The sequence below is a fragment of the Melanotaenia boesemani genome, chromosome 17 (genome assembly GCF_017639745.1).
Source record: "Melanotaenia boesemani isolate fMelBoe1 chromosome 17, fMelBoe1.pri, whole genome shotgun sequence".
Lineage (NCBI taxonomy): Eukaryota > Metazoa > Chordata > Actinopteri > Atheriniformes > Melanotaeniidae > Melanotaenia > Melanotaenia boesemani.
The window spans coordinates 34,285,885-34,311,525 of NC_055698.1; the positions used below are offsets into that span (position 1 = coordinate 34,285,885).

General features: G+C 42.1%; 2 protein-coding genes and 2 long non-coding RNA genes across 5 annotated transcripts in view; 2 read left to right on the top strand and 2 right to left on the bottom strand.

Moving 5' to 3' along the window:
* Positions 1-401: 401 nt before the first annotated feature.
* Positions 402-25,641, top strand: part of crybg2 (crystallin beta-gamma domain containing 2) — a 102,247-nt gene continuing 77,007 nt past the window's right edge. Inside the window, exon 1 of the mRNA XM_042011453.1 lies at positions 402-665. Within this exon, the coding sequence (XP_041867387.1) occupies positions 451-665 (215 nt within the window). The 5' untranslated portion in view covers positions 402-450. The remainder of the gene's footprint in view (positions 666-25,641) is intronic.
* Positions 7,745-11,340, top strand: LOC121656527. Of its 2 annotated transcripts, XR_006013413.1 has the most exons (4): positions 7,745-7,896; positions 8,887-8,954; positions 9,174-9,217; positions 9,935-11,340. It is a non-coding gene; the product is annotated as an uncharacterized LOC121656527 (long non-coding RNA). The 2 variants fall into 2 exon arrangements; XR_006013412.1 differs by lacking the exon at positions 7,745-7,896 and having other exon boundaries at positions 7,903-8,954.
* On the bottom strand, positions 13,683-16,694 carry LOC121656519. The gene is made up of 10 exons (XM_042011555.1): positions 16,651-16,694; positions 16,389-16,567; positions 15,725-15,818; positions 15,406-15,641; positions 14,987-15,098; positions 14,668-14,788; positions 14,499-14,590; positions 14,036-14,153; positions 13,842-13,943; positions 13,683-13,769 (listed from the first exon to the last, which is right to left on the bottom strand). Exons 1-9 carry the CDS (start codon positions 16,681-16,683, stop codon positions 13,891-13,893), a joined length of 1,038 nt encoding a protein of 345 aa, XP_041867489.1. The 5' UTR covers positions 16,684-16,694; the 3' UTR covers positions 13,683-13,769; positions 13,842-13,890.
* Positions 17,820-18,361, bottom strand: LOC121656528. The gene is made up of 3 exons (XR_006013414.1): positions 18,236-18,361; positions 18,031-18,139; positions 17,820-17,956 (listed from the first exon to the last, which is right to left on the bottom strand). It is a non-coding gene; the product is annotated as an uncharacterized LOC121656528 (long non-coding RNA).

Here is a 25,641-nt window from a genome sequence, read left to right on the forward strand (position 1 = left end):
TGGTCCAGATCTGGTCCAGTTCCCGTTAGAACAAGAAGGTTTTCCTGTTCCAGATCTGATCCAGTTCCCACTGGAACAAGGTTTTCCTGGTCCAGATCTGAGCCAGTTCCTGCTGGAAGAGGAGATTTTCCTGGTTCCCATCTGAACCACTCTGAAAACATTCCCAGAATTCCTTCTGATTCAAGCCTGAAAACTTTCACGTGACTCCAGCCTGATAAAAAGATCCCGCAGGAAGTCTGGATCAGTCAAATCTGGTTTTCGGTCTCATTAAACTTTTCCCAGACCCGCCCCTGCAACCACCTGGCGCGTGTGCGTTGCAGCTGTGTGTGTGTGTTTGTTCTGGTGGGCGTGTCGCCACAGGTGAGCTCCTCGCGCCGCACACCAAGCAGCAGCAAAGCGCGCAGCTGTCGCCTGCCATCAACCGTCTCGCTGATCTTCCGGTCAGATCAGATGGCGAAGGTCTTCAGGAAGTCTCTGAGGACTTTGTTCTCACGGAGCGACGCCAACCTGGACGAGTCTGCGCGTGCGGTGAAGGAAGAGGAGGCGGACAGGACGGAGTCAGAGAAGAAGTTCAGGTTCCTCAAGCTGAAGAAGAAGAAGAAGAAGAAGAAGAAGACCGAGTTTTCCTCCGACTGGCCCGTGAACGAGGACCAGCAGGAGCACAGGTAGGAACACCTCGTCAGTGCGCGTGTTCTTTCTCGTTCTGCTTCCTTCATCTGGACTCTTACTGAGTCGTGACGGCGTCACGGATCCGGTTACTCGGTTACAGCTGCATTTTACCGTTTTTATCAGGACGGAATGAAGTCCTGGTTCGTCATGGAAACGTTGGAGTACTACAGCGCTGAGAGGGTCTGAGGGGTCTTTGAGGGTCTGTGAGGGTCTGAGGGGTCTGAGGGGTCTGCGAGGGCCTGTGAGGTGTGAGAGGGTCTGTGAGGGTTTGAGGGGGTCTGAGAGGGTCTGAGGGGGTCTGAGAGGGTCCGAGAGGTCTTTTAGGGTCTGTGAGGGTCTGAGGGGGTCTGAGAGGGTCTGAGAGGTCAGAGGGTGTCTGAGGGGTGTATTAAAGCAGGATTACATCTAAAACCCGTAGAAGAGTGGGTCCTGAGGACCAGGACTGAGAACCACTGGTCTAGATCCCCAAAACCTACAGAACTCGTTAAAATCCCGTCTAATAAACGAACAGTTAGCGATGGAAGAAAAAGTCGGACTGTTCACTCAGAAAACCGAACCAGATTCAAATCGTCCACACAGACCCGTATGATGGTCTGCTGGAGCAGGATCCAGTTTTCATGTTGATGGTTCTGAGCCTCTCAGTGAAGTCCAGCATCAGAGATCAGACTGATTCTGTAACCCTGCAGGATCAGCTGATCTTCATGCTGCTTCGTTTCTTTTTTCTCGTCTCAAAAGAAGGTCGCGAGCCAGCCGGCATCGTTTCTGATGACCGGAAATATTTTCCTCTGGAGCTGGAGAGGAGGAGCTACAGCTTCCAGACCCCAGTTCCAGAGAGTTCTTCAGTCCAGTCTGAGTCTTAGACGGCAGTTCAGCTCTGATCCGTGTAGATATGATCAGAGACAGTCCGCTAAGCTGGTCTGTCCCTGAGGCTGTTTCTGCTGTAAACACTGCTGAGACCATCCAGAGATGCAGCCGAGATCCAGACAGACTCATGCAGCCAGACTCCGATAAGAACCTGCGATAAGAAGTTTTAACTTGGAAACACTCGACCTAAAGACAGTCAGGTCAGGAGGACGCATCAGGACCACCTTCTAGTACCGGGTCGGACCTTTTTAATCCTGGTGTGATGGATGGAAGCAGGTGGTGGAAACCTTCCTCAGAGGTTTTCTTCATATTAACATGACAGCATCACACAGTTGCTGCAGGTTTGTCGGCTGCATCCATGATGAGAATCTCCCGTTCCACCACATCCCAAAGCTGTTCTACTGGACTGAGATCTGGTGGCTGTGGAGGCCGTTGGAGTCCAGTGAACTCATGGTCATGTTCTAGAAAGCAGGTGGAGATGTCATTGTGGAGCATAATGAAATTTTGAGGAGTCTCTTGGCGTAGCGTACGTAAACACAACAAGCCCTCCAAATCATACGACCCCATTGTACGTTTGTACATGCCCTCGAATACGGCTCATGGTAACGTTTCTTACATTAGCGCTCCTACTGGTGACAGGAGAGCATTGCGGATTGCGGGGATTTGACCGCGACAGGGGTTTGCCGCGACATCGACGCCAGTTGGAGTAATTAAGGTAAGCACAGTAAATATGTTTTAACATTTAAGAACAAAAGAACACGTTTTGATATTGTTTCGCCATCTAGTGTAGTATCTTCAATTAGTACGCAATATACAATTAACGTCATAAGGGCTACGTTCATTTACAACAACTAGCCAAACGTAATTTTATTTTTAAAGTCAGCGCCTTTTTTGTTGTTTGGCCCTCCAGTGTATTAACTAGAATTACTAGGCGATATAAAATTAAAGTTATAAGAGCAAACGTTTAACAGCAATAACAACAACTAGCCAAAAGTATCTATTTTTCTTTTTTTAAAAGTTAGCTAGCTTGCTAGCATAACAGCTATGTAAATATGACGTTTTTAGAAGGTTTAAGGTCTCTCGCAGGTGAAACCTAGAGATGGAAAAGAGAGACAGATATGACAGATGTACATTGATGATTCCAAGCCGATTTTGAAATGTCATTATCACACTTTACATATTTAATTTCCCAATCAGTACATATTGTCCTAAAGAGAAAGTGTGTATTGAAATTATTGAGTAATATATTATTTTAAAATTGCCCTATGCCAAAAATCAAGCATAAAATTTTTCTGAGAGCTTTAGGTCCTCTGACAGGTCAAAGTGATCATTAGATCACTTAAAATTGTGACACTGTGTGCTGCAAAATAATTATTTTCTTAATAATGTAAAATATTTATCATCCTGTCCAAAACACTGTGTTAAGTAAAAGATGTAAAAACTTAAGAAGGGTGAAATCCTTTCCAAAAGCAATAAAGTCAAGATTTGATGGATGACAAAAGTTTCAGCAACATCTGACGCTGGACTGACAATTGTCATGTACTCATTAATTCTATAACAAGCATTAATTCTTAATTTCAGACCTCTTCTATGCTTATCTTCCTCTACGAGACTATCACGACTATAGTTTGCATGTGTTGACTTGATAAAACTGATTAGTATAGCACTTTGCTTTGAAAACCATGATGTTGGGTACTGTGTTGATAAGATTTTATAAAACATATGACCCTGACCTGTGTCAACAAAATATAAGTGGGTAAAAGACATCCTTATCCTCATGACAGTTCTTTTTGCACAACTACTCATTCAATGCTGAATGTTGCACAGCTTATGTAGCACGCTGCACATTATGTACATAGATTACTTTACTTACTTATATTTTACCTATAGTTTATATTATGTTTACTCTTTTGCATGCTCTTCTTAATTTAGTCTTTCTATATACTTTGAATATTTATGGCATTCGGTGTGGACGGCAAAGTAAGAATTTCACTGTACAGGGAAACCTGTTTCCTTACTGTGCATGTGACAATAAACGCTTTGAATCTTTGAATCTTATCCCCTGATAACATGTTTGCTTTTCTTATTCCTATTTGTGGTTCTTTCCCCAGATGCCTACACAAAAAGAGTGTGTGATATGCCATAGTGCAATTGGGGTGGCCAGCAAGACCTGCCAGCACTGTGGTGGCAAGCAGCCATATAAGGACAGGCTGGAGAGACAGAAGCAGAAAATAACAGAGGACTGGAAAGAACGGCAGAAAAAAAACTGCAGCATCAACAAAGTCTACGATGCAACTAATTTATTGGTAAGATTTTTTTTCTTTCAGATTGTTATAAAATACTAAATAAAAAAATATCTGATATTGGCATACACATTGCTATATTGCTGTTGCTCCACTGACCCTTTCAGCATTCTAACATTTGTTTTTTGACGTACGTTCATTGTGCATGAAATCCTGAGTTCCCAATGTATGTAATACGTTGTAAGCTACATTATATTTCTGTAATACCACATTTGATTTCAGTGAAAAGAAAATCACTAAGTGAACAAAGCATATAAAGATTTTGCACACCCTGTACTAATAAAGCATGCATTTTTAAGCAAATTAGGATATTTTCAGTTTTGCATTCGTCAGTGTGCACACTTTGGTTTTAAACTCCACAGACCCCTGGTTTTAGGTTTGTTTAATGCTGTTTTATTATTTTAACTGAATCAACATGTACATGTACCACAAGAATGGTAAATGGACTGTACTTACGTAGCGCCTTTCTACTCGTGTGAGCACTCTAAGTGCTTTACACTACTTGTCCAACACGTTAACACAGTCAGACATTTATGGGGAGGAGGAGCTTACCCATCAGGGTATGATATATCAGGGAAGGATTCATTCACTTTCATACAGAGACTGACACCAGGATACAGAAGCACATGGACTGTTGGAGACGGGAATCAAACCACCAACCGTCTGATTGGTGGTTGACCTGCTCTACTACTCAGACACAGCCACCCAAGCAAAGGGCAAAGTGGGACTATTGCGCCATTATTCTCTATGAATGGCACAGTTCCTAAATGGGAGGGTGGGGGAGGGTGATTGTTCTTCTTCCTCTGTCCTGCCACCAGAACCAACCGAACCAGTACGCTGTGGGTGTCCCTTTTTGTGTAAAAGGTTGAGCTGCCATGTTGCTTTATGTTTACTTTAGATTTATGTTATAAATCCATGAGGTTATTATAAAGGTCAGCTCTATTTGTCATTAGAAAAGAGCAGAGGAGCAGCAGAATCAATTGTTGTGGTGCAGAGAAATGCACCACATATTGAGGTGGCACTCTGATGATCATACCTAGTTCAGTGTAAATAGATAAAGGCGATGTGAAGAGGTAGCTTAGTTGCTTGCTGTGTTATTACATGATCTCTGTGTAAAAAGGAGCTCCCTTGTTTCAAAACAGCATGTACTGAAAACAGTGAGAGCAGAGAGGGGAGAGATGAATAAGATAATTTTTTAGACAAAGAAAATCAGAAATAGTCTTTGTATGCAAAGTAATACACCACACAAATTTGACCACAGTTGACTATACAACATTCATCTGACTTAACATGTTTCTAATTTTCAGTCTTAAAAATTTGTGTCAACTTTGTTCCAGCTCCACAAATGGGAGCTTTTAGAGAGGCATCCCGTCCTCCTCCTCGCCAGGAGAACCTCCAGTGGCTTTGTAGCAGAGTGCCTTTGTCCTTGGCCATTGGACACAGAGGATGCAAGGGATGCACTTGTCACAATAAAGAAGATTTATGAGAGTCTTCTCAATGGTAATGTACACAAATGTTCATGTCATATTTACACTCAATCCACAGTGAATTCAGGATGAATTTAAAAAGAAGAAATACACACATTTGTTCATATCAAAGTAAAGTTAATATTTCGCCTTTCAACTGTGTCCACGCTGACTAATTGAACATCTACTCTTGATTTATCCCATTGTGGCAAAATGCCTCTTTGAATGGTAGCTACAAGTTTTTCTCTAAACACATGGCAGGTACCGCTAACCTTTTCTGTCCTCAGATAAGATCCCAAGACAAAGGACATGAATTTAGGTTGTGGTGCATGAACATTTTTACTGCATGATCAAAACCAAGGAGCAACATCACTCAAGGCACAATGTCTCCAGCACTCTGAATCATTCTCATACATTCATGTGAATAGTTTAGGGTAAAATTGTAATATCATATTGTAAATATTTCTTCATCATATCTTAGTTGGCATCTTTTACTCTGTGCTCAACAAACATCATGCACTTTTTGCATCTCTCCTTTGCACTCTGGTAGGTTTGCAGCAGTAGTGTGTTACTGGTACTGCTATCCCTTGTTTTAATGATATTTAGTCATACAAACTTAAAGTGAAACTGTTCAACACAGTAGCAGTAACAGAGTCACAGCACAAAGTAGCAGATGTCACACTTTAATTTTATTAGATACAATACATACAATACATGTATGTAAGTCAGATGACTTGGAGTGACAAGACAATGTTGGAGGAATTAAAGTCAAAGTGAAAAACAAAAAAGAAGTTGGTGCACTATGTGTTGCCTGTAGATGTCCACATAATGGCACTTTGGCTGCTCCGTCTTGTTCCTTTGCTCCCATACTGCGAGATGCATTTTTCACAAATTATTAGGTAAGTTCTAACGCCTTTATTAAAAAAGGTAGGAACATTATCTCACTGTGGCATCCCTATTCTCTGACAGTGTCTGACAGAGGCATGGCTCAGCCCAGAAACAAGGATATAGTGAACAAAGGGGCCTTTAAGACTTGCTGACTGTCCCTTCTATTTAAAACTACAAAAAGCGGAGTGCTGAACAATTGTGTCTGTGCCTCTGTCTGTCTCTCTGTTGTATTTATCTGCACTTCCTCTGGTCCTGCAGATACAACAGAGGGAGGAAACAGTACAACTCAGGGGACTCAAGGCCTCTACATACTCCGCGAGAAGCAAGAAATTTGTTCTTGTTGTCGAGGCTGCAAAACCGAGAAAAAAGTTCTTGTTCGGCAGGGCATGTCATACTCCGCAAGAAGCAGCGCGAGACGAGGCGGGGATTACTGCGGGGGGGCTCGTCTGTGTCTCTCTGTGCAACGAGCCGGTTGACCCGCTTATTTTTTATTTTACATGAAAATTGTTCGGTGACAGTGCAGGACTGTGCACGCGGCAGTATCCGTGTCTTTATGTACCGTGTGTTGGAAACGTTTTTTTACTTTCTCTCAGCCTCGATCAGCTGTTTGTGAAAGCTGTTCACATGTCCGACCAATCACGCAACACGTCTCTGAGCCCCTCGAGAACAAAGTTTGGCCAGCTCGATGTGGCAAGAACTGTCCTCATTCACGTCCGGACCCCCCCGCCAGCGAGAACAAAGTTCTCGCTTCTCGTGGAGTATGTAGAGGCCTTCAGTCCCCATTAGATTAGCACTTGGTGAATGCAGATCTCTGGGAAGGCCAAATATTCACTGTGTATTATCTACATCCATATCATTGCTTGTTCTTGTGAAACTTTTTCCTGTATGTCCCTAGTGGAGATTTGCAGACATTTAACATTAAGGTGTGAGTAAGAATATGATTTAAATGAAGCAACAAATCAAACTGTCAATTATTTCTTTGTGCATCTTCAATAGACTTTTGAAAGTAGAGCCTTTGATATATGTATGTTTTTTTTTTGCAACTGCTTAAGCCAATATTCACAAAAATTCATGTTTGTTCTTCCCAAAAGTGACGGTGACAACCAGGACGATGGAGACTCCAGCACAGACCAGTGATGGTCCTGCTACAGGCAGCTCCTTTACCCCACCCGTGTCCACCCCACCTGTGTCCATCCCGCCTGTGTCCACCCCCTGTGCTCCTCCTGTGTTCAACCTGCCTGTGTCCACCCTGCCTGTGTCCATCCCGCCTGTGTCCACCCCCTGTGCTCCTCCTGTGTCCACCCCGCCTGTGTCCACCCTGCCTGTGTCCATCCCGCCTGTGTCCACCCCCTGTGCTCCTCCTGTGTCCACCCCGCCTGTGTCCACCCTGCCTGTGTCCATCCCGCCTGTGTCCACCCCCTGTGCTCCTCCTGTGTCCACCCCGCCTGTGTCCACCCTGCCTGTGTCCATCCCGCCTGTGTCCACCCCGCCTGTGTCCATCCCGCCTGTGTCCACCCCGCCTGTGTCCATCCCGCCTGTGTCCACCCCCTGTGCTCCTCCTGTGTCCATCCCGCCTGTGTCCACCCCCTGTGCTCCTCCTGTGTCCATCCCGCCTGTGTCCACCCCGCCTGTTTCCACCTCCCTTACTCCACCAGTGTCTGGCCTCCAGAAGAAAAGAAAATTATGTAGGAATGCAGACATTAGTGGTATGTACAGTATGTCTGTTTTTCTGTGAATCCAAACTGTTTGAATCAACTTTGTCAATCAATTTCAGTGAGATCAGGCTCATTCCATCCTTTTCTCAGATGAAGGAACGGGGTCTGCCTCAATGTGACTTGAAATACATCTCTATAAATGATTGCAAAATGCTACAGTTATTGTACAGCAAGTTATTGAATGATAATATACTAGCTCAGCATAGTTCTTTGGGGGTAAAATGAAAGACGAGTAAGGTATAATCAAGATATCCTTACAGTATTTCTAAGCTTAACACACACATGTTCATGTTTACATGCTGAGAATTTTTGGCCGCTGTGATCATTCCTCATGTTCTTACTATTAATAAAACATTCCTCTGTAATATGACAGTAGTGTAGCTAAAATAACTAAAATGTGAGCAGCCAAAAAAAAATAGTTTCCCAAACGTTTCAGAACTTTAAAGGATGCTCTCACATATGCATGACAGTTCAACAAGCTACAAAATGATGCACTGTTGTATTTTAGTAGTGGTCAGATATGAAATCAAAGTATTTTCCAGTTACAATCTTTGTAGTGCAGAATACTCATGATTCTGGTTTAGCCACCCATGAAAAGTGCTACCTAGGAAAATGTACCCCAGATTGTTCTGAACCATAAACTATCATAAAATAATGATAATAAAAAATGATAATCATAGTAACCAATGATTTCCTCGTCGTCAACATGTAATTATTGTTGAAAGGCTTCAAAAATCATTACATTAATAATTAAAAAAAAAAAATCATGGGCAAATGTCCTTATCTCCAAAATGTGCTCCTTCCATGTCATGTTACTGTTACATAATTGAAAACAGGTCCTGTTCAGATATCAGTTACCAATCATTTTTGTTATTAGAACTGTTAGCATTATTTAGAACTTTTTCCTCATGGCAATATCAAGATGTGAACAGAGAATAAGATGTCTGTTAAGAATTATTACCATCTTTTCATTCATTTCAGAATGCCCCATTCATCAAGGTCTAAGCGTTTTCCCCTACAAAAGGATTCTGAGTCAAAGACTCAGAGAGGTTTGTTCCAAGACATAAGAAATTACTGATGATGAAAATAACTCTTTGGAACCATACCCTGTAATTGTCTGCACAGAAATACGTCAAGGTGCTTTGTTTAAAAGAGGGTGGCAATCTTTAGTCATATTACACTTTTAATTTGACATTACTTGTGCTTCAGGTTGTATTTGCTGTCCATTTTTCATTTTTGTCACTAATTTTACTTTGTGTCTTGTTAAGGGTTGTGTCGAGGTGTTGGTGGAGTGGCAACCTTGCTCTGGATGGTGTGTATGTTATCTGAAGTTTATTGTACTGATGGTGATTGGGTTAGGGAAACAAATATTTTTATCAACTTAATCTTCAATTATAAGCAACTGCAAAGTCTTCTCATCAAGCATTCCACAGAGAGGTCAAATACTGTTTGGGCAGTGTAGTGTATTGTATTTAAATTAAAATACAAAATGAAAATTTAATTGTTTGGTTGAACTGACAGAATCGTGTTCACCTGTGACCAGTCTACATGTTGAAGTTAATTTGGGCAACATACTGAACCAGTTGCCCAATTCCAAATCCAGTTGGTTCTGATGGCGTAGCCCCCAGTGTGTGACTGTGGGTGGATGGATATTCTGGTAGATGGTAGCCTCAGGCTGTGTGAATAGGGCGAATAGTCACTTGCTTTGCAAAACACATTGCATAGTCATCAAGACTTGAAAGGAGCTTTGGTGAGGGTTGTGTTTAATGAAACATCGCTCCACATTTTAAGGAATTGCCTGAACATAAGAGACCAGATTGTGAGACTTCTGAAAAATGGACGAGGTTGCAAGATCATTGGTAGTATGCTTGGGTATTTTGATGATAATAAGAATAACAACAAGAAAGAATTAATATATAACTGAAGACTCCATGCCTCATTAAAAGTAGTTCAGTATCAGCATGGTACATATTTCAAATGTTAGAATGTGAAAGTGATACTTTTTACGGTCTCTCTGTCTGTCTTACAGTGGAGCAAAGTGGAAAAACTCCTGGGAGCCCAAAGACAACGTTCTTCCTTAAAAAAAATTGTTAAAATTGTGTTTGTTGTGTTATGTGACACAAATTTGTTTTGGTAAGTTGTTTGTTTTCTGTTGTTGGGAAGGTAATAAACATATTGTTTTACTTTCAAACACTTTGTCATTGTGTTATATTATTGTTGGATGCATTTCATGTAATTCTGAGAAGCATCAGCTCGAGGGCTGATGAATATTGGTACCTGAACAACACAAGCGTGATGAGATACTTTTGGTGCAGTCTTGTCTTTAAAACACTCCAGTTCATGCAAATGAACATAGCTTCTCTCTTAAATCTGTCTGCAAACAGCGCACATCTTTCATCTCTCTGCCTCTCTCCCTCTGCCACTGTCTCTAACTACCTGCCAGTCTCTCACTCTCCACCACTCTCTCTGCCACTCTCTCTTTTTCTCTCTCTCTCTCTACCTCCCTCCCACTAGCAGCTCCCCCAGGTCAGGGCAACGAGAGAAACCCATGATGGCGGAGAGAAAGAGAAGTCAAGGAAAGAAGGAAGTTATCATATGAAGAGCAGCACTTCAATATTCATATCTGGCTAAATGTGTGATAAAATATTTTAAAATAACATACGTGCTGCTGGCTGTGTTCTTTCTGATACATAAATCATTAAATATAATGAAATATTGACCTTGGAACCTTGATTTCAGAATTCAAACAATGTGCTTTATGCACAGTTAGGGAACATAAGGGAGCTCCATGTTTCCACTCTTTCATTACTGGGTGAACTGATTAATTCAGGTGTGTCTAGCCATTGCTGTTGTGATGGCTGAGGTTGAGCACACCCGGATTAATCAGTTCATCCAGTAATGAAAGACAGGAATCAAAGGAGCTGCCTTAAGTTCAGGAAGTAGTGGAGCTGTGCATAGAGCCCACTGAGCCTCTAAATGGCTCTAGAAATCTTAATCTGGGCAAGGCTATGACCATGAAGTATTAAAATCAAACCTTTGTCATAGGACTAATTGAAATACATAAATGGAAAGGTCTTGACCTGTGGAGCAACAAACGTCAGCATGAAGATTCTAAATGGCTCCTGCTTGAAATATTGACCTTTGAACCTTAACTATTTACATAGAATGGTTAGCATTATGGTGATAATGGGGAAATAATTGATGTAAACTGGTCAAAAATTAGAAGTATGATGGTGCATAGGTCAGTCATCAATATGTTAAACACATCTGGTTGGCAAATATCTGTGAAAATGTCTTTTTCTGATTTTATCCATGTTGGCCTTGAAAAGGGTGCAAGAAACTATACCTGGAAGGGGCTGGCTTGGAGCAAAGATGAAAAATTTACTTTGTCGTAGGATAACAATGAAGACATCACTGGAAAGGTCTCAACCTAGATAGTAACATATATCAGAATGAAAACTGTGCAAGGTTCCTTCTCCTCAGGAGTGACCTTTGAACCTTGAAAATGTGACATTTTTGAAGGCTTACAGAACAGGAACAAAAAGTGTTACAGATATGGGGTCAACTGTTTTGGAAAGGTCTTGACCTCCACTATCATAACCGAAGGTAATCCAACAGGGGGCGCCACTGTGTTGAGTTAAAACCCATAAAAAACATAATTTAACCCTCTAAACAACAAGAAATCTCAAATTTGATTACAAATACATGTTTTCCACCCTCAAAAACCCACGGAGAACCTACAATCTTCCTTGTAATCTTACCACATAATAGGGAAAACAGTTCAGAACTACAAAACATGTGGCGCACCACGCTTCTCCATATTGCAACTCTGTACAAATTGTAGTTCCTTAAGTATTCTTCCGGGTTAGGTTTAGGGTTGTCACATTAGGGTTTCGAAATTATCTATGTACTCATTTTTCAACATAAAAACTCAAACTACATCGTATATTTTTGTATTTTGATTAATTTGCTGACATGAAAACATTTACATAAACATTAAATAATGCTATTTTAGCACTTATTCCAGTCGCTCTGTTTCGCAGTCTACAGAGGGTATGTTCAATGGCAGAACGGATTCAGCAACGTTTCAAAACAGAACTTCGGGGCTCGTAACTTGGATCTATTTTTGTTGTTGAGTAAAAAAGTGGTTTAAAGTTTGTTTAAATATAATGTGGCTTCCTACCGAGAGGGTGCTCCATACAAGTTAATCAATCAGATCGCTTAATAATAAAACGTGTTAGCTAAACGTTGCCGCTTGTGAACATGCTACAAGGGTGCAAAGACACACCAGAAATATAGCGTCTCTGTCCCCATTCTTCCTTGTGTAGTTTGTATCGATGTCGTCGCCAATTCGCCTGTACAACATGTAGACTATGCTTAATTTTCCTTTTTGTTATTGTGCAAATGAACTCAAACTTGAGATGTTTTTAAATTTAACAGATGGATTTAAAACAAGACACAGTAGATGTGGAGTAAACTGGCATGTATTTATTCCAGATGTAACTGTTTACATGTACACATTTCATAGAAAATAAAATAACAATAACTTCTCCTCCAGACATATTCAGCATGTAATAACTGCATGACCCACACATGTCCAAATGTATTGATGCCAGGGGCGGACTGGCCATTGGGAATACCAGGAGTTTTCCAAGTGGTCCGACACAGCCAGAGAGAGAGAAAAAAAAAAAAAAAGTTTCAGAGAAATTGCTCATACGTTCAGTCATCTGTGGCAGCTGATGCACAACCTGCTCTACGTGACGTACTACATTTCTTCATCTGAAAGTTCTGAACTGCTGTAATCCTCTTCAAAGTCCTCCAGATCTTCTTCCAACATGTTAAAAACACCGGGGTCTGTGTCTACACGGGCATAGGTGCTGGTGACAGCACTCAGTTTCTTCTGAAGAATGTCTTTCTTCTGTAGAAGACAGCAGTGCAGTCCCCTGTATCCAGCCTCTGTCATATCTGTAGGAGTAGCTTGAGTGAAAATTGAAGAATGAAATTTAAAAATAGGCAGATAAAGTTGGAAACAGGTAATGCCATGGTCCTTTTAGAATATAATAGAATATTTGTAGAACATACTATGGTTCTTGATGTTCTCTTCAGTGTGATGGAGGAGGTTGTCCAGTTTGTCCAATGTCTTTCTCAGGTACTGATAATGTTGAGTCATCTCCTTCACAAGGATTGGTTTCTCCTCTTCCATGCGCCTGACCAGCATGACCTGGTCAAAAAGTCGCCTCTTCAAACGGAGACTCACCACTATTTTGAAAAAAAAAAAAAAGAACAGATGGGAATCAATCAAAACTTTTCAACATGTTCTACCAGAATTTTCAGTATTGATCATTATGTGGCCCACTAATTTTTAATGGGCTCTATGCACAACTCCACTACTTCCTGAACTTAAGGGAGCTCCTTTGTTTCCTGTCTTTCATTATTAGACAGACTGATTAATCCAGGTGTGCCCGACCTCATTAAATGGCCAGACACACCTGGATTAATCAGTTCATCTAGTACTGAAAGACAGGAAACAAAGGAGCTGCCTTAAGTTCTTGAAGTAGTGGAGTTGTGCCTAGAGCCCATTGGTCGTCTTATACCAATATCCACAGCTTAATATTAACATGAACACACTTATACCTACTACTTAGATTAATGGTCACCAACAAGCACACAAATGGTACCACTTTGCTTACCATCTCCTTGTGCCTCCCAAGGGAGAACGACTTCATCAGAGAGACTGCATGCTGCTTCTGAGTCAATTTTGTCTTCATCTGCAGCAACTGTGTTGTATTGGACGATCTTCTCTCTGAGTTTCTTTTTGAGCTCACCCAGTCTCCTCCGTTTCCGTTGCCTCGTTTGATTGCTGTCTGTTATATTAAAAAAGTATTAGTAAGAACAACAAACAAGCATTAGTTGTTAAGTGATGCAAAACTAAATACCATTTTGTCGGTAGAGATCATGCTTCTTCCTTCTGAGGGAATAGATGATCTAATCAATCTCTCTCTGGAGTTCTTCCTGGCTACTATGAGCACCATGTTTCCCTTGAAAAACACAAATAAGCAGAGATGGAAAACCAAACGTAGCCAAATGAATGACAGTACCAATCTGACACACCGGCAACCGTGTTACATACCAGTGGCTGCCCACTGCTTCACATCCTCAATCCACTGTTCTGTGTCCTCCAAAGTGATGTTGAGGTCATGCTGGAGATGCTGAAGATTTGCTGCTTCCTTTTCTGCTCTCTGTGTAATCTATTTATGTTTTCAGAAGAAAAAATACAATGCAAGAATAATTTTTATTCAACTGTCTATCTGCTGTTGAAAAACGCTCAATACTTTTCAGTCTAGATGTCAAAGTATTCTTGGAAAAGATATTGAACCCCATATTGCTGTGTGTGTGAATGATAATCTGATGAGCAGGTGGCACATTGTACAGTAGCCTCAGCCACCTGTGTATGAATGTGTGAATGAGGTGAATGTTGATTAGCCTTGTAAAACGTTTAGGTTGGTTAAAAACACTATAAAGTTTTGCTATGTAAATGCTTGAAATGACAAATGTAAATGTTAAAATACCAAAATACAGTGTAGACGTCTTACTTTAACAAATCGCTTCGCCAGTGTCTTGTGTAGACTCTCCACCTTCCTGTTGTTCCATCCCATGGCAAGCATTGTTATCATATCGGCTCTCCCTGTAAAATAGAGAATATGTCAATTCAAGCAGTGTCAAAGCATGCCTTTTTTTAATTTTTATTTTTTTTAAACCAACCTGACTTGGTCATGTATTTTGTGGTCAGAGCTGCCCTTGAGAGAAAGCTGTTCACTTGCTCCACCTCCTCACCAACAGTATTTCCTGCACCATCCTGGTTTCTGCCACCCCACCTCACCTGCTCGAAAATAAAACAAACACACAAATATATGCACGAGTTATAAACTTTCTGTATTTACTTTCTTTCCTACACACCAGATTTACTGTATCTGATCAATATGTGGACTGACTGTTCTCACATGATTTATAGTAATGAATTTGGTCAGACTTGGAATTTTTCTAGTGTGAAAAGAAACTTTTAACTTGCACACTGTACCACACATTTGCCAGTGTGAGCCTTGGCATGCATTACAGACAGAAAAGGCCTCATCTCTGTCAGTGGTTGGAGCTCTGACAACTTCTCTGCCATCTTCTCCAAGTATGGCCAATACCTGTAATGAGAAAACCACTTAAGTGTTTGGGGTGCATACTGACATAATGATAAGGAGACAAATCGGGGGAGGTCACCAGTAAAAACTCTATTACCAACCACAGACAAACATGTAGCAAAATAAATGCTAATGCTAATAATACCTTGTATCTGCTGGACACAGAGGTGATACAAAATAAGCCATATCAACTTTCTACAGCCATAATGTCCCAAAGGTATGATTTTAGGCCTGTTGTGCCAAGCTAAAATGAGTTAATACAGTGTAAAAAACAGATTCAAGCTTCAGGTATGGTAAGGGTTAAGATCACCTGCAAGTGAGGTCCATACAAAAGAATTTGATGTTTGCAGCCTGAGCCAACTCCTTCTGCAGGAACAGTGGGTAAGCATAAATTTCTCCACGGTAGTGATTCAAGCCTTGTAGCAAGATTCCGTGTCTGCAAACGGCAATTTCCAGGCCCTCCTCGTCCACCTTGGCCCTGGACTTCTGGGAGGTTTCTCGTCCTGCAGTAAAAGTTGCCGGCCCACATACATCATGACCAGTTCTCTGAAAGGAGATAAACTGTTACATGTAGCCCGGAGACAAGTAAAAATAAAGACGAAGGGGTAGGTGGTTGGATAAAACCTTACAATCGTCATCTGGCTTCTTGTCTGATCCACAAAGGCAGACACTTGGGCATCTTGTGCAATGAACAGGCCATCAAAAAGAGATTGTTCATCTGTCCTGTTAAATAAGAGGAATTTCCTTATTTTATTACAACCTTTATGTCACCTGTGGAAAAGAAAGCTGAAAGTTGGCATAAAGCGAGTAGTTAAATATTGGTTTACTGTAAGGGTAAAGCTGTTGGGTGTGGATTAGGGCTATGGAACGGATACAAAAAGTTCCCGAACAAATTAATGGATTGTTGTCATGGAACTGTGATATTACAACCACGTTATGAACAGGGCTATAATACATCTGACCAAGTGTAAAAATATCTATATCTATATCCATTTACTACATCAAATGTGGCCTGAAAGTATCAACTAAAGAGTAATGCTGAACATTCAAGGCTTTTCTACATAGTTACTTTGAATGTGTTATATTTTAGGATTAAAATCATGAATTACAATATTGCAATTATGTGGTTATAAACATTGTTTTCTGACTGTCCAGAAAGATTTTCAAATTAGAATAATAATTTTAGATGCCATGAATGATGGAATATGAATTGTATGTACATTGAAATATATTTTTCTTAGCAATGAGGTTCATTATAGTTAATATATCAATTACAAAGATTAGTCTGCTAACCCTTTGGATTTCTTGAAGCGGTACTGCTTTCTGTTACCATCTGCAGCTATGGCAAGCATGTCTGGTGTGCAGGCAGGGCACTTGAAGGGCTCAACCTGACACAGATGCTCTTTCTTCCAGTTGCAGAAGGCAAATTCACGATACACCCTGTGGAATGTATCACCGCATATACTGCCATTCTGAAAACAAGGATGGTATTATTTTGGTTAATTAAAAACTTTGCAGTTTGGAATTCAAATTTTCCAATTACAAGAGTTCTTACCCGTCCTGTGCAATGTGCCCGATGTTCAAGCATTCTTATAAATGCTTTTTTGGGACGTAGCTGGGCTGGCCAACTTCATCTGTTCAAATGATGCAAAGACATCAAATTTGAACAGCATTTGGCAGCTTGCTGTTGCTGGCCAGTATCGGCTACTAATCAGGTCACTGATCCCTGGGGTCCACTTGCAGGAGCAATGTGGGCAATACACAGCAGGCAGACAAAGATTGTATGGACCTGAAAAAAAAAAAAACAACATATACCGTTTCAAAAGTATCCTTACAAAACAGGACAAAGTGATAATAGTAAGCCATCATCGGCCTGTGATGGTATCCAGAGAGTAGAGGGAAGTGTCAACATACCATTGATAGTCACCAAGACAGTCTGCTTTCCTGGAGAGATGGTATACTCTTGGTCTGGGCCACAGGAGCAGATTTGTGTTGGTGGAAGAATCGGCAGCATACATACTATAGTTAAGAAAATGTCAGAAAAAAATACCAGTATTCAAATAAAAAATGTTAACAGTTACAGAAAACTTCAGACATGGGTCATATTATACCACTGTATATGCAGTAGATTTTATGGACTAATACATTTTTTTAAACACACCTTGTTCAACCAGTTCACAATGACCGCTTTCATCCATCTTCACTAAGGATGTGGGAGGAATGTGTTTATAAAAATGGTCAATCATGACTTCTCTGTCATGAAATACATTTTTTTTGTGGACAATTGAGTCACATCCTGCGCAGAGAAACTGAACTCCTGAGGGAACACAGTCCAAGCACCTGACCACAGCCTTGACTGTTTTGCACTTTTGACAGCAATGCTGGGGAACTCTTTCTGCGGCCAGCATACAACTCAGGAGCTCTGGCACTGCAGCCTTGAATTTTCTCTCTGTGGTCAGCTGCCTCTTGGTGCACACAGACATGCTGGTTGTCTCCTCAACTTCTGCTGATGCAGGGACGGTGACCGAACTCAGCAGGTCTCTCAGTGTTTGAAGATGGTTATCTAAATTGATAGAGTATAAAAAAATGTAAAAAGGACAGCCATAAGAATATTTTTTAATAAAACAAAAAAAATCTATATCGCTTTTTCACAGCTATTGCATTATATACATGGCTGCTACAGTACATACAATATTCAGATGCCTATAAGTACTTAATGTTTTCCAAACTAGAAGATTAAGTTTGACTCTATTTGAGCTGACAGAATTCAATATGCATACCAAGATTTGTGACCTCTTGAGGAACTTCATCCATCTGCGAGGTCTCAACTTCTGGCACCTCCATAGTGCGCCTGTGTTTAACTACAAAGATGAAAGAAACGTTAATACTGACCAACAGTATCAACTTATAATCAGAACTATAATATTTTGCTGACCAGATCGATTCTTTCTGATGAATTTTGGTACTATGTACCCATTATGGTCCCTCGTCCTCCAGGAAACATTGGAGCCTCCGGTTCCCTTCTGTTTCCTTTTCTTTGATGGCTAAAAGTAAGAAAGAAAAAAAAGTGTGCACAAAATTTTTTTCAGAGAAAATTTGGTAAGAACAATCACAGAGAAAAATATCTAAAAAAATCTTACCTTTTTGGCTTCCAACTCATCTGCCAACGCTTTCCCCTCCTCAAGCCACTGTCTGAAGTTCTCAGATGCCATTTTGAGACAGACAAAGGGAAGGAGAAATAAAAAAAAGAAGGATGAAAAAAGTCAAAGTAGAAAGATATAGAGGGAAAGACAGAAACACGACCACAAAAAGCAAAAGCTAAGAGAGAAAGAGAAACTAGTAGAAGAAATGAAAAACTGGTTCTTAGAAGAACCGTTGGATTGCACAGAAATTGACTGATGTTCAAAAGACCTGAAAAACAGAAACAACATCAAACAAAACAGGTGAAGTAGGATTAGTTGTGCAACTACTACTGTCTTCTGTTTGTTGCCACTGAAATGAACATTTAGCTAAATGCAAAGTGAATAACCACAAACAAGTCTACGGGGATTAAGTTGTGCATACAAAGGTAAAAGAAAAGTAGATTAATTAAACAAGAGTCTGTATCAACTGGTTATGGACTGTCAAAGACTGATCCTTGACCACTGATGGGGTTCTGACATGTTAGCCATTAAATCAGCAATAACAATTAACATGGACCTGATTCTGAACTGTAAATCCAGCTAGTGCTGCACCTGCAATTTTCTTTCACATTTTCGACCCTTATTGAAGGGATGGGTTTATAGAATTTAAGTCAGACACAAAATGGTCAAAATACAGTTTGAATACAGGACAACATTGTTTACTGCGGACAGAAATGGCAATACAGCTTACAGAATCTGCTTGGTCATAGAATTTAGTTTAACCCCATTGACAAAAAGTTATCTCTCTTTAACACTTATAAAGTCTATATCGCCTTCTGCTAATAATGGCTCGGTAAAACAGTAACGTCAGTGTGTTATTGGTCAAGATAATTATGTTTTGAGCTACGCACCTTCAGATTTGCATGTTATTTGAGGTGGACCGGTCATTAAGCTAACTAGCTCGAACATTAGCTTGTGAGCTAACATTATCATCTTATTGGTAAAATCCTGTCTTTTCTATTATTCACAACTGATCAGCAACTGAAACATCAAATTAAACAAACTCGGATACGTAAGAGTTACAAGTAATAGCTTACTTTAATATAAAATATCAGCAGAGCTATACCTGATATTAAGTCAGGACACTTTAGTTAGCTAAAAACTAGCCGCTTCCGCTAACCTCCTGGACTCACATAAACGCGATCAATGAGTCATTAATTTTTATGGATTTAGCCATTTTATCACATATTATACCGTGTAGAAACCATTTTTCTTAGACAGATGAAAGTAATATCAAGTAAAACTCCTTTAAATATAAACGTGTCGGACTTACCAATGCTACAACGTTCAATCAGGAAATGATGAAATTGGTGATGAAGGTCAAGGTTCATTTGGTGACGTCTTTCCTGAGACACAAGCCTGCCGATATTTACTCGACCGCTAGAGGTCGCTAAACTTTAAAACGTAAAAGGTGGTCGTAATTCGGCGCTGGTACAAACGACCTATGTGGTCGTTTTTTCGGAGGAGGACAGTCTCCGTAAACAAGTAAAAAAATAAAGATATAAAAGACATGAGAACACGTCTATATTTACAGAAAACAAGAATCCCAGCAGACAGTAAAATTTACCGGCTGGATGAAGTTCATCCTGCTGCAAGGATGGAGGGGTGTGTGTGTGTGTGTGTGTGTGTGTGTGTGTGTGTGTGTGTGTGTGTGTGTGTGTGTGAGTGAGTGAGTACTGTAGGGGGTGTAGTGCTGAGCTACAGGGGGCTGCTGGGGAAGAACCGAGTCTCTGTGGTGGTTTTAATGCTCCTGTCCAGCTTTCCTGATGGAGGTGGTACAAACAGGGCGTTGCCTGAGTGGGCGGGGTCGGCTGGACTCGGGCGGTGTAGATGGAGTCCAGACCTGGTAGACGGCGGCCCACAATCCCCTGAGCTGTCCTCACCTGCCTGGCTAAGCTCCTCTGGTCCTGTGCAGCTGCCGTACCGTCACTCTGAGACACAGGATGCTCTCCATGGAGGTTCTGTAGAAGTTCACCAGCAGCTGAGAAGAGAGTCCCGTCGCTTCACCTTCCTGAGGAAGAGGAGCTGTTGTTGGACTTCTTCACCAGGTTCATCATGTCTTTTTAGTTCATTCCTTTGGTCTTTTGTTGGGTGTGAAGCTGGACATGAAGGAAGTCCAGACGTCCTGGATCTGTTTGGGTTGGGGAGGATTTGGTTTTAATCTGTCTTCAGATGACGTTCGGGGTGTCATGTCTGAGATTTCATCATCTTCATCACTGCGGTGAGGAGACACGCCCTCTTCATCATCATCATCATTGCGGACACACCCTGACTGCTCAGGCTGGTGGAGAAGAACCGGTCTCTCCACATACCTGCTGCATGACCTGAAACCCTGCTGGACAAACGTCTCTTTGTGGACTCTGATCTGATCTCAGCTGAATAAATTCTGATCAGGTCTGAAGAAAGACCGGATCTACCTTCATGGTGATCACACGTGACTCTGGTCATGTGACCATAGAGCCACAACAGTTGGTCTTAAGATCTGGGCATCGTGAGGCGATCAGGCGGCTGGTTGCTTGCTTTCTGCCTCTGTAACATCCTGTAGCACCATGGTCGCTGAGATAACCAAAGACACGAGGACAGACGTGAGGACAGACGTGTGGACAGACGTGAGGACAGACATGAAGCTTAATTTTTAAGACATATTTACAAGGTTATACATGAAATAAAAAGGAAAACAGTAGAAATAAACATAGAAACAAAGAACACATCAGGACGTAAGAAGTCCAACCTCCTGTCCTCCTGTCCCTCCTGTCCAATTGTCCTCCTGTCCTCCTGTTCAACTGTTCTCCTCCTTTCAAACTGTCCTCCTGTCCAGCTGTCCTCCTCCTGTCTGACTGTCCTCCTGTCCAACTGTCCTCCTCCTGTCCAGCGGTCTTCCTCCTGTCCAGTGGTCCTCCTGTCCAGCTGTCCTCCTCCTGTCAGAATGTCTTCCTGTCCAGCGATCCTCCTCCTGTCCAGCTGTCCTCCTCCTGTCCGACTGTCCTCCTGTCCGACTGTCCTCCTGTCCAGCTGTCCTCCTCCTGTCCTCCTGTCCTCCTGTCCAACTGTCCTCCTTTCAAACTGTCCTCCTGTCCAGCTGTCCTCCTCCTGTCCAGCAGTCCTCCTGTCATGCTGTCCTCCTCCTGTCCAGCTGTCCTCTTCCAGAAGTCCTGAGGACGTTGTGGCCTCAGAAGATTTTTCCTGATCAGGTGTTGATGGTTGTGATTGATCAGCTGTATTATTGATGATGAGCAGACTGATAAACTGTTCAGAACTTTTACAGTACAGATGCAAAAGTTTGGGCACCTCCACCAGAAATTTCCATTAATTTTGTTTTATTTATTTATTTTGTTGTATTTTTTTATCTTGTTATTTTGATATTGTTATTTTATTTTAGTCCATGCAAAATAACATGCTTGGCCGTCTCCTCTTCCACAGCTGGTCTACCAGCTCCAGATCAGCTGCAACATGTCTGTTGACGGCTTCTGAAAACACCAGGATATGGATGTGGTCATGTGACCCCCTGTTCTGTGAAGTGTGTGTGTGTATTATTTAAACTTTTGTTTAAATCACCAGGTTCTACAGACCTGGTTCTGCAGACCAGGTTCTACAGACCAGGTTCTAGACCTGGTTCTGCAGACCAGGTTCTACAGACCTGGTTCTACAGACCAGGGGTCTCATTTATCAGACTGTGTGTAGCAAAGCAAACTACAGGCGGCGTCTGCAGCAAACATCAACTTCTAGATTTATCAAAGTGTGCACACGCACATCCTCCACCTGTTTCTGTTTATAAACCAGAACCAACTCTAAAGTGGCGCAGGTGAGGGACGCCTTGCTCCGCCCACATGGTGGCTATAAATGTTCAGGCGGACGCCTGTAATACATATTCATCCCATCATTTCCATGACGGCTTGGGAGGGAAAAAAAGGGAAAAGTGGAATATTTCAGGGTGTGAGATCCTGATGGACCACGTTGGAGAAGGTAAAAATGTTTAACTGATGGACACGGCGTGGACATTACTGGTGTCAGAAAGACAGAATAGTGGCAGCAGGTGGAGACGCTGTCATCAGTATCAGAAGGGATGACACAGCAGAGACATCAGAACATCCGACTGGATATCTCGGTCGGTAGAACATCCGTCTGCCATGCAGGAGATGGAAGTTCGAATCCCACAGGGAGGAATCACCTTGTAAAAACAACATTAATGATGCCGGTAATGTAGTAATTTGTCTTAATGTATAAAATGAACATGTGCAGATACATCTGAGACTGGTAGCAGTTTATTTAGTGTTAAATAACATTTCTTTATAGTTGCTGGGTGTTCCAGCTGGTTGGCATGACTCCTGCTCAGTGGGCGGGGCTCCAGCTGAGTGGGCGGGGCTCCAGCTGGGTGGGTGGTATTCCATCTGGGTGGGCAGTGTTCCAGTTGGGTGGGCGGTGCAGAGGGACACAATCACCGCTATTAATGAGGTGGACGAGGAGTTGTGGGAAATAACGATCTTCTGGACAGAAATGAGGACAACAGTAAAAACATTGTGTAAGAGTAAATAAAGGAAATCCTCCTCTTGTGTGTTTCGTTAGCGTAGCATCACTTCTAGACCTCCAGCCTCCAGTCTGGTCCCGCTCTGCTGGAATGAAGGACCAAAGCTACTTTCCACACTGGCTGCTACATGCTGGCAGCAGACTGGCTCCTTATTTATCTGGATGGGTTTTATAACATGAAGTTTTGTTTCACAATGACAGAACTTGTTTTAGTGGTTGAGCTTCTTATTAACATCATCTCCCTTTTTCCTGGAAATCCTGGTTTTCCCAAGCGTGGCTCTTAGGAGGATTAATATGGAATGTGTCTTTATTCATGTCTGCAAACAGCTTTAATATGTAACATGTGGTGTGGAAGGTAATAGTGGATTGTGTACAAATGTCTCACATTTCACATCATTTCTTGGTTTTATTCTGGACCGTTGGTGTCGCTGTTTCCTGTTTTTCCAGATTTTGTGCGTACGCCTGGATCAGAGTTGCTGTGGAGGTAGAAACATTTTCCTGTCATGTTTGGTTTTTATAAATCCCAAAAGTTAAACTATATTTAGCGTATGCTGGTTTTTGTTCTGCAAGCTTGATAAATGAGGTTCTGGTTCTTTAGACCCTGGTTCTATATATCTATTCTATTCTATTCTATTCTATTCTACAGTCATTTAGCAGACGCTTTTATCCAAAGTGACTTAGATTTGAGAGGAAGAACAACACAAGCATGAATTCAAACAAGATGGACGTCATAATTAAGTGATAGTCAGACTGCTGGAGTCCAGGTGGACCAAGTGCTGTCATGTAGCGCTAGAGGCAGTGCCTTTTTGTGTGTGTGTGTATGTTTTTTTTTTTTTTTTGTTTGTTTTTGTAAGTAATTTTGTTTTAAATACAATATCACAATTTCATCCTACAATATCATCTTGGGTATAAGTCCAGCAGTTTCTTCAGTACCTGGTTGAGCCAAAGAGCTGGACAAATCTTTCTAACTCATTCTGAGTAGAAGAGTTAAACTAAGTGTGGAAATGCTCCTTAAACAACTGAGTCTTTAGCTTGCTTTTAAAAGTGGATAAGGACTCTGCGGATCGGACGGAGTTTGGTAGATGGTTCCACCACCGGGGAACAACAGAGGAGAAGAGTCTAGCTACTGATGTGGCTCCACCTTGTGGTGGGAGCACTAGACGTCTTTCACTGGCAGAGCGTAACTGTGGAGAGGGAGTGTAGCTCTGGATTAAGGAGTGGAGGTAGACCGGAGCCGTTTGGGTTATTGTTTTGTAAGCCAGAAGCAGAGCTTTGAATCTGATGCGCTGCAACTGGAAGCCAGTGAAGAGCGATTAGCAGCGGAGGGACATGAGCTCTTTTGGGCTGGTTGAAGACCAGACGTGCTGCTGCGTTCTGGATCATCTGCAGAGGTTTAACTGAGCATGCAGGCAGGCCAGCCAGTAAGGAGTTGCAGTAGTCAATGCGTGAAATGACCAGAGCCTGTTGTCAGCCCATGTGATCTGGATACGCCCCCTCGCCAAGATACTTTGAAGGATCTCCCTGTGAGGGTTGCCAGATCCACTGGTCAATCCTCAGTCCTTATACTGCTGGACCTGTCTGCTGCCTTTGACATGGTCAACCATCATATACTGTTCTCCACACTCTCGGAGCTTGGTATCTCAGGATCTGTCCTCTCGTGGTTTACATCCTACCTCACAGGAAGACCATTCAAAGTATCTTGGTGAGGGGGCAGGTCCAGATCACATGGGCTGACAACAGGGGTGCCTCAGGGCTCGGTGCTCGGCCCTCTTCTCTTTTCACTATACACCTCCTGACTCGGTGCAGTCAATAGCTCTCATGGTTTCTCCTACCACTGCTATGCAGATGACACTCAGCTTTTCCTTTCTTTCCCACCTGATGACACAACGTCTCAATGTGAATATCAGCATGTTTCTGATATCTCCGCATGGATGAAGGATCGCCACCTTCAGCTAAATCTGTCCAAGACTGAGCTTATTGTCTTTCCAGCCAGTCCTTCTTTACCGCCACAGATAAGTGTGCAGCTTGACTCCATCACACTTGTGCCTACGTCTTCTACCAGGAATCTTGGTGTCATGATAGACAACCAGCTGACCTTAAAGGACCATGTTGCCTCGGTTTCCCGGTCTTGCCGATTTGCTCTCTACAACATCAGGAGGATCAGACCATACCTGACTGAACACACGGCCCAGCTCCTGGTCCAGGCTCTGGTCATTTCACGCATTGACTACTGCAACTCCTTACTGGCTGGCCTGCCTGCATGCTCAGTTAAACCTCTACAGATGATCCAGAATGCAGCAGCACGTCTGGTCTTCAACCAGCCCAAAAGACCTCATGTCACTTCGCTGCTAATCGCTCTCCACTGGCTTCCAGTTGCAGCGCATCAAATTCAAGGCTCTGCTTCTGGCTTACAAAACAATAACCCAAACGGCTCCGGTCTACCTCCACTCCTTAATCCAGAGCTACACTCCCTCTCCACAGTTACTCTCTGCCAGTGAAAGACGCCTAGTGCTCCCACCACAAGGTGGCGCCACATCAGTAGCTAGACTCTTCTCCTCTGTTGTTCCCCGGTGGTGGAACGATCTACCAAACTCCGTCCAAGCCGCAGAGTCCGTATCCACTTTTAAGACTAAGCTAAAGACTCAGTTGTTTAAGGAGCATTTCCACATTTAGCTTAACTAAATAAGCTAGAAAGATTTGTCAAGCTTTTTGGCTCAACCAAGCACTGAAGAAGCTGCGTGCACTTATGCCCAAGATGATATTGTGTGATGAAATCATGCACTTATGACCATGTTGATATTGTTTGATGAATGAATCGTGATCCTGTATTTACTTAAAAT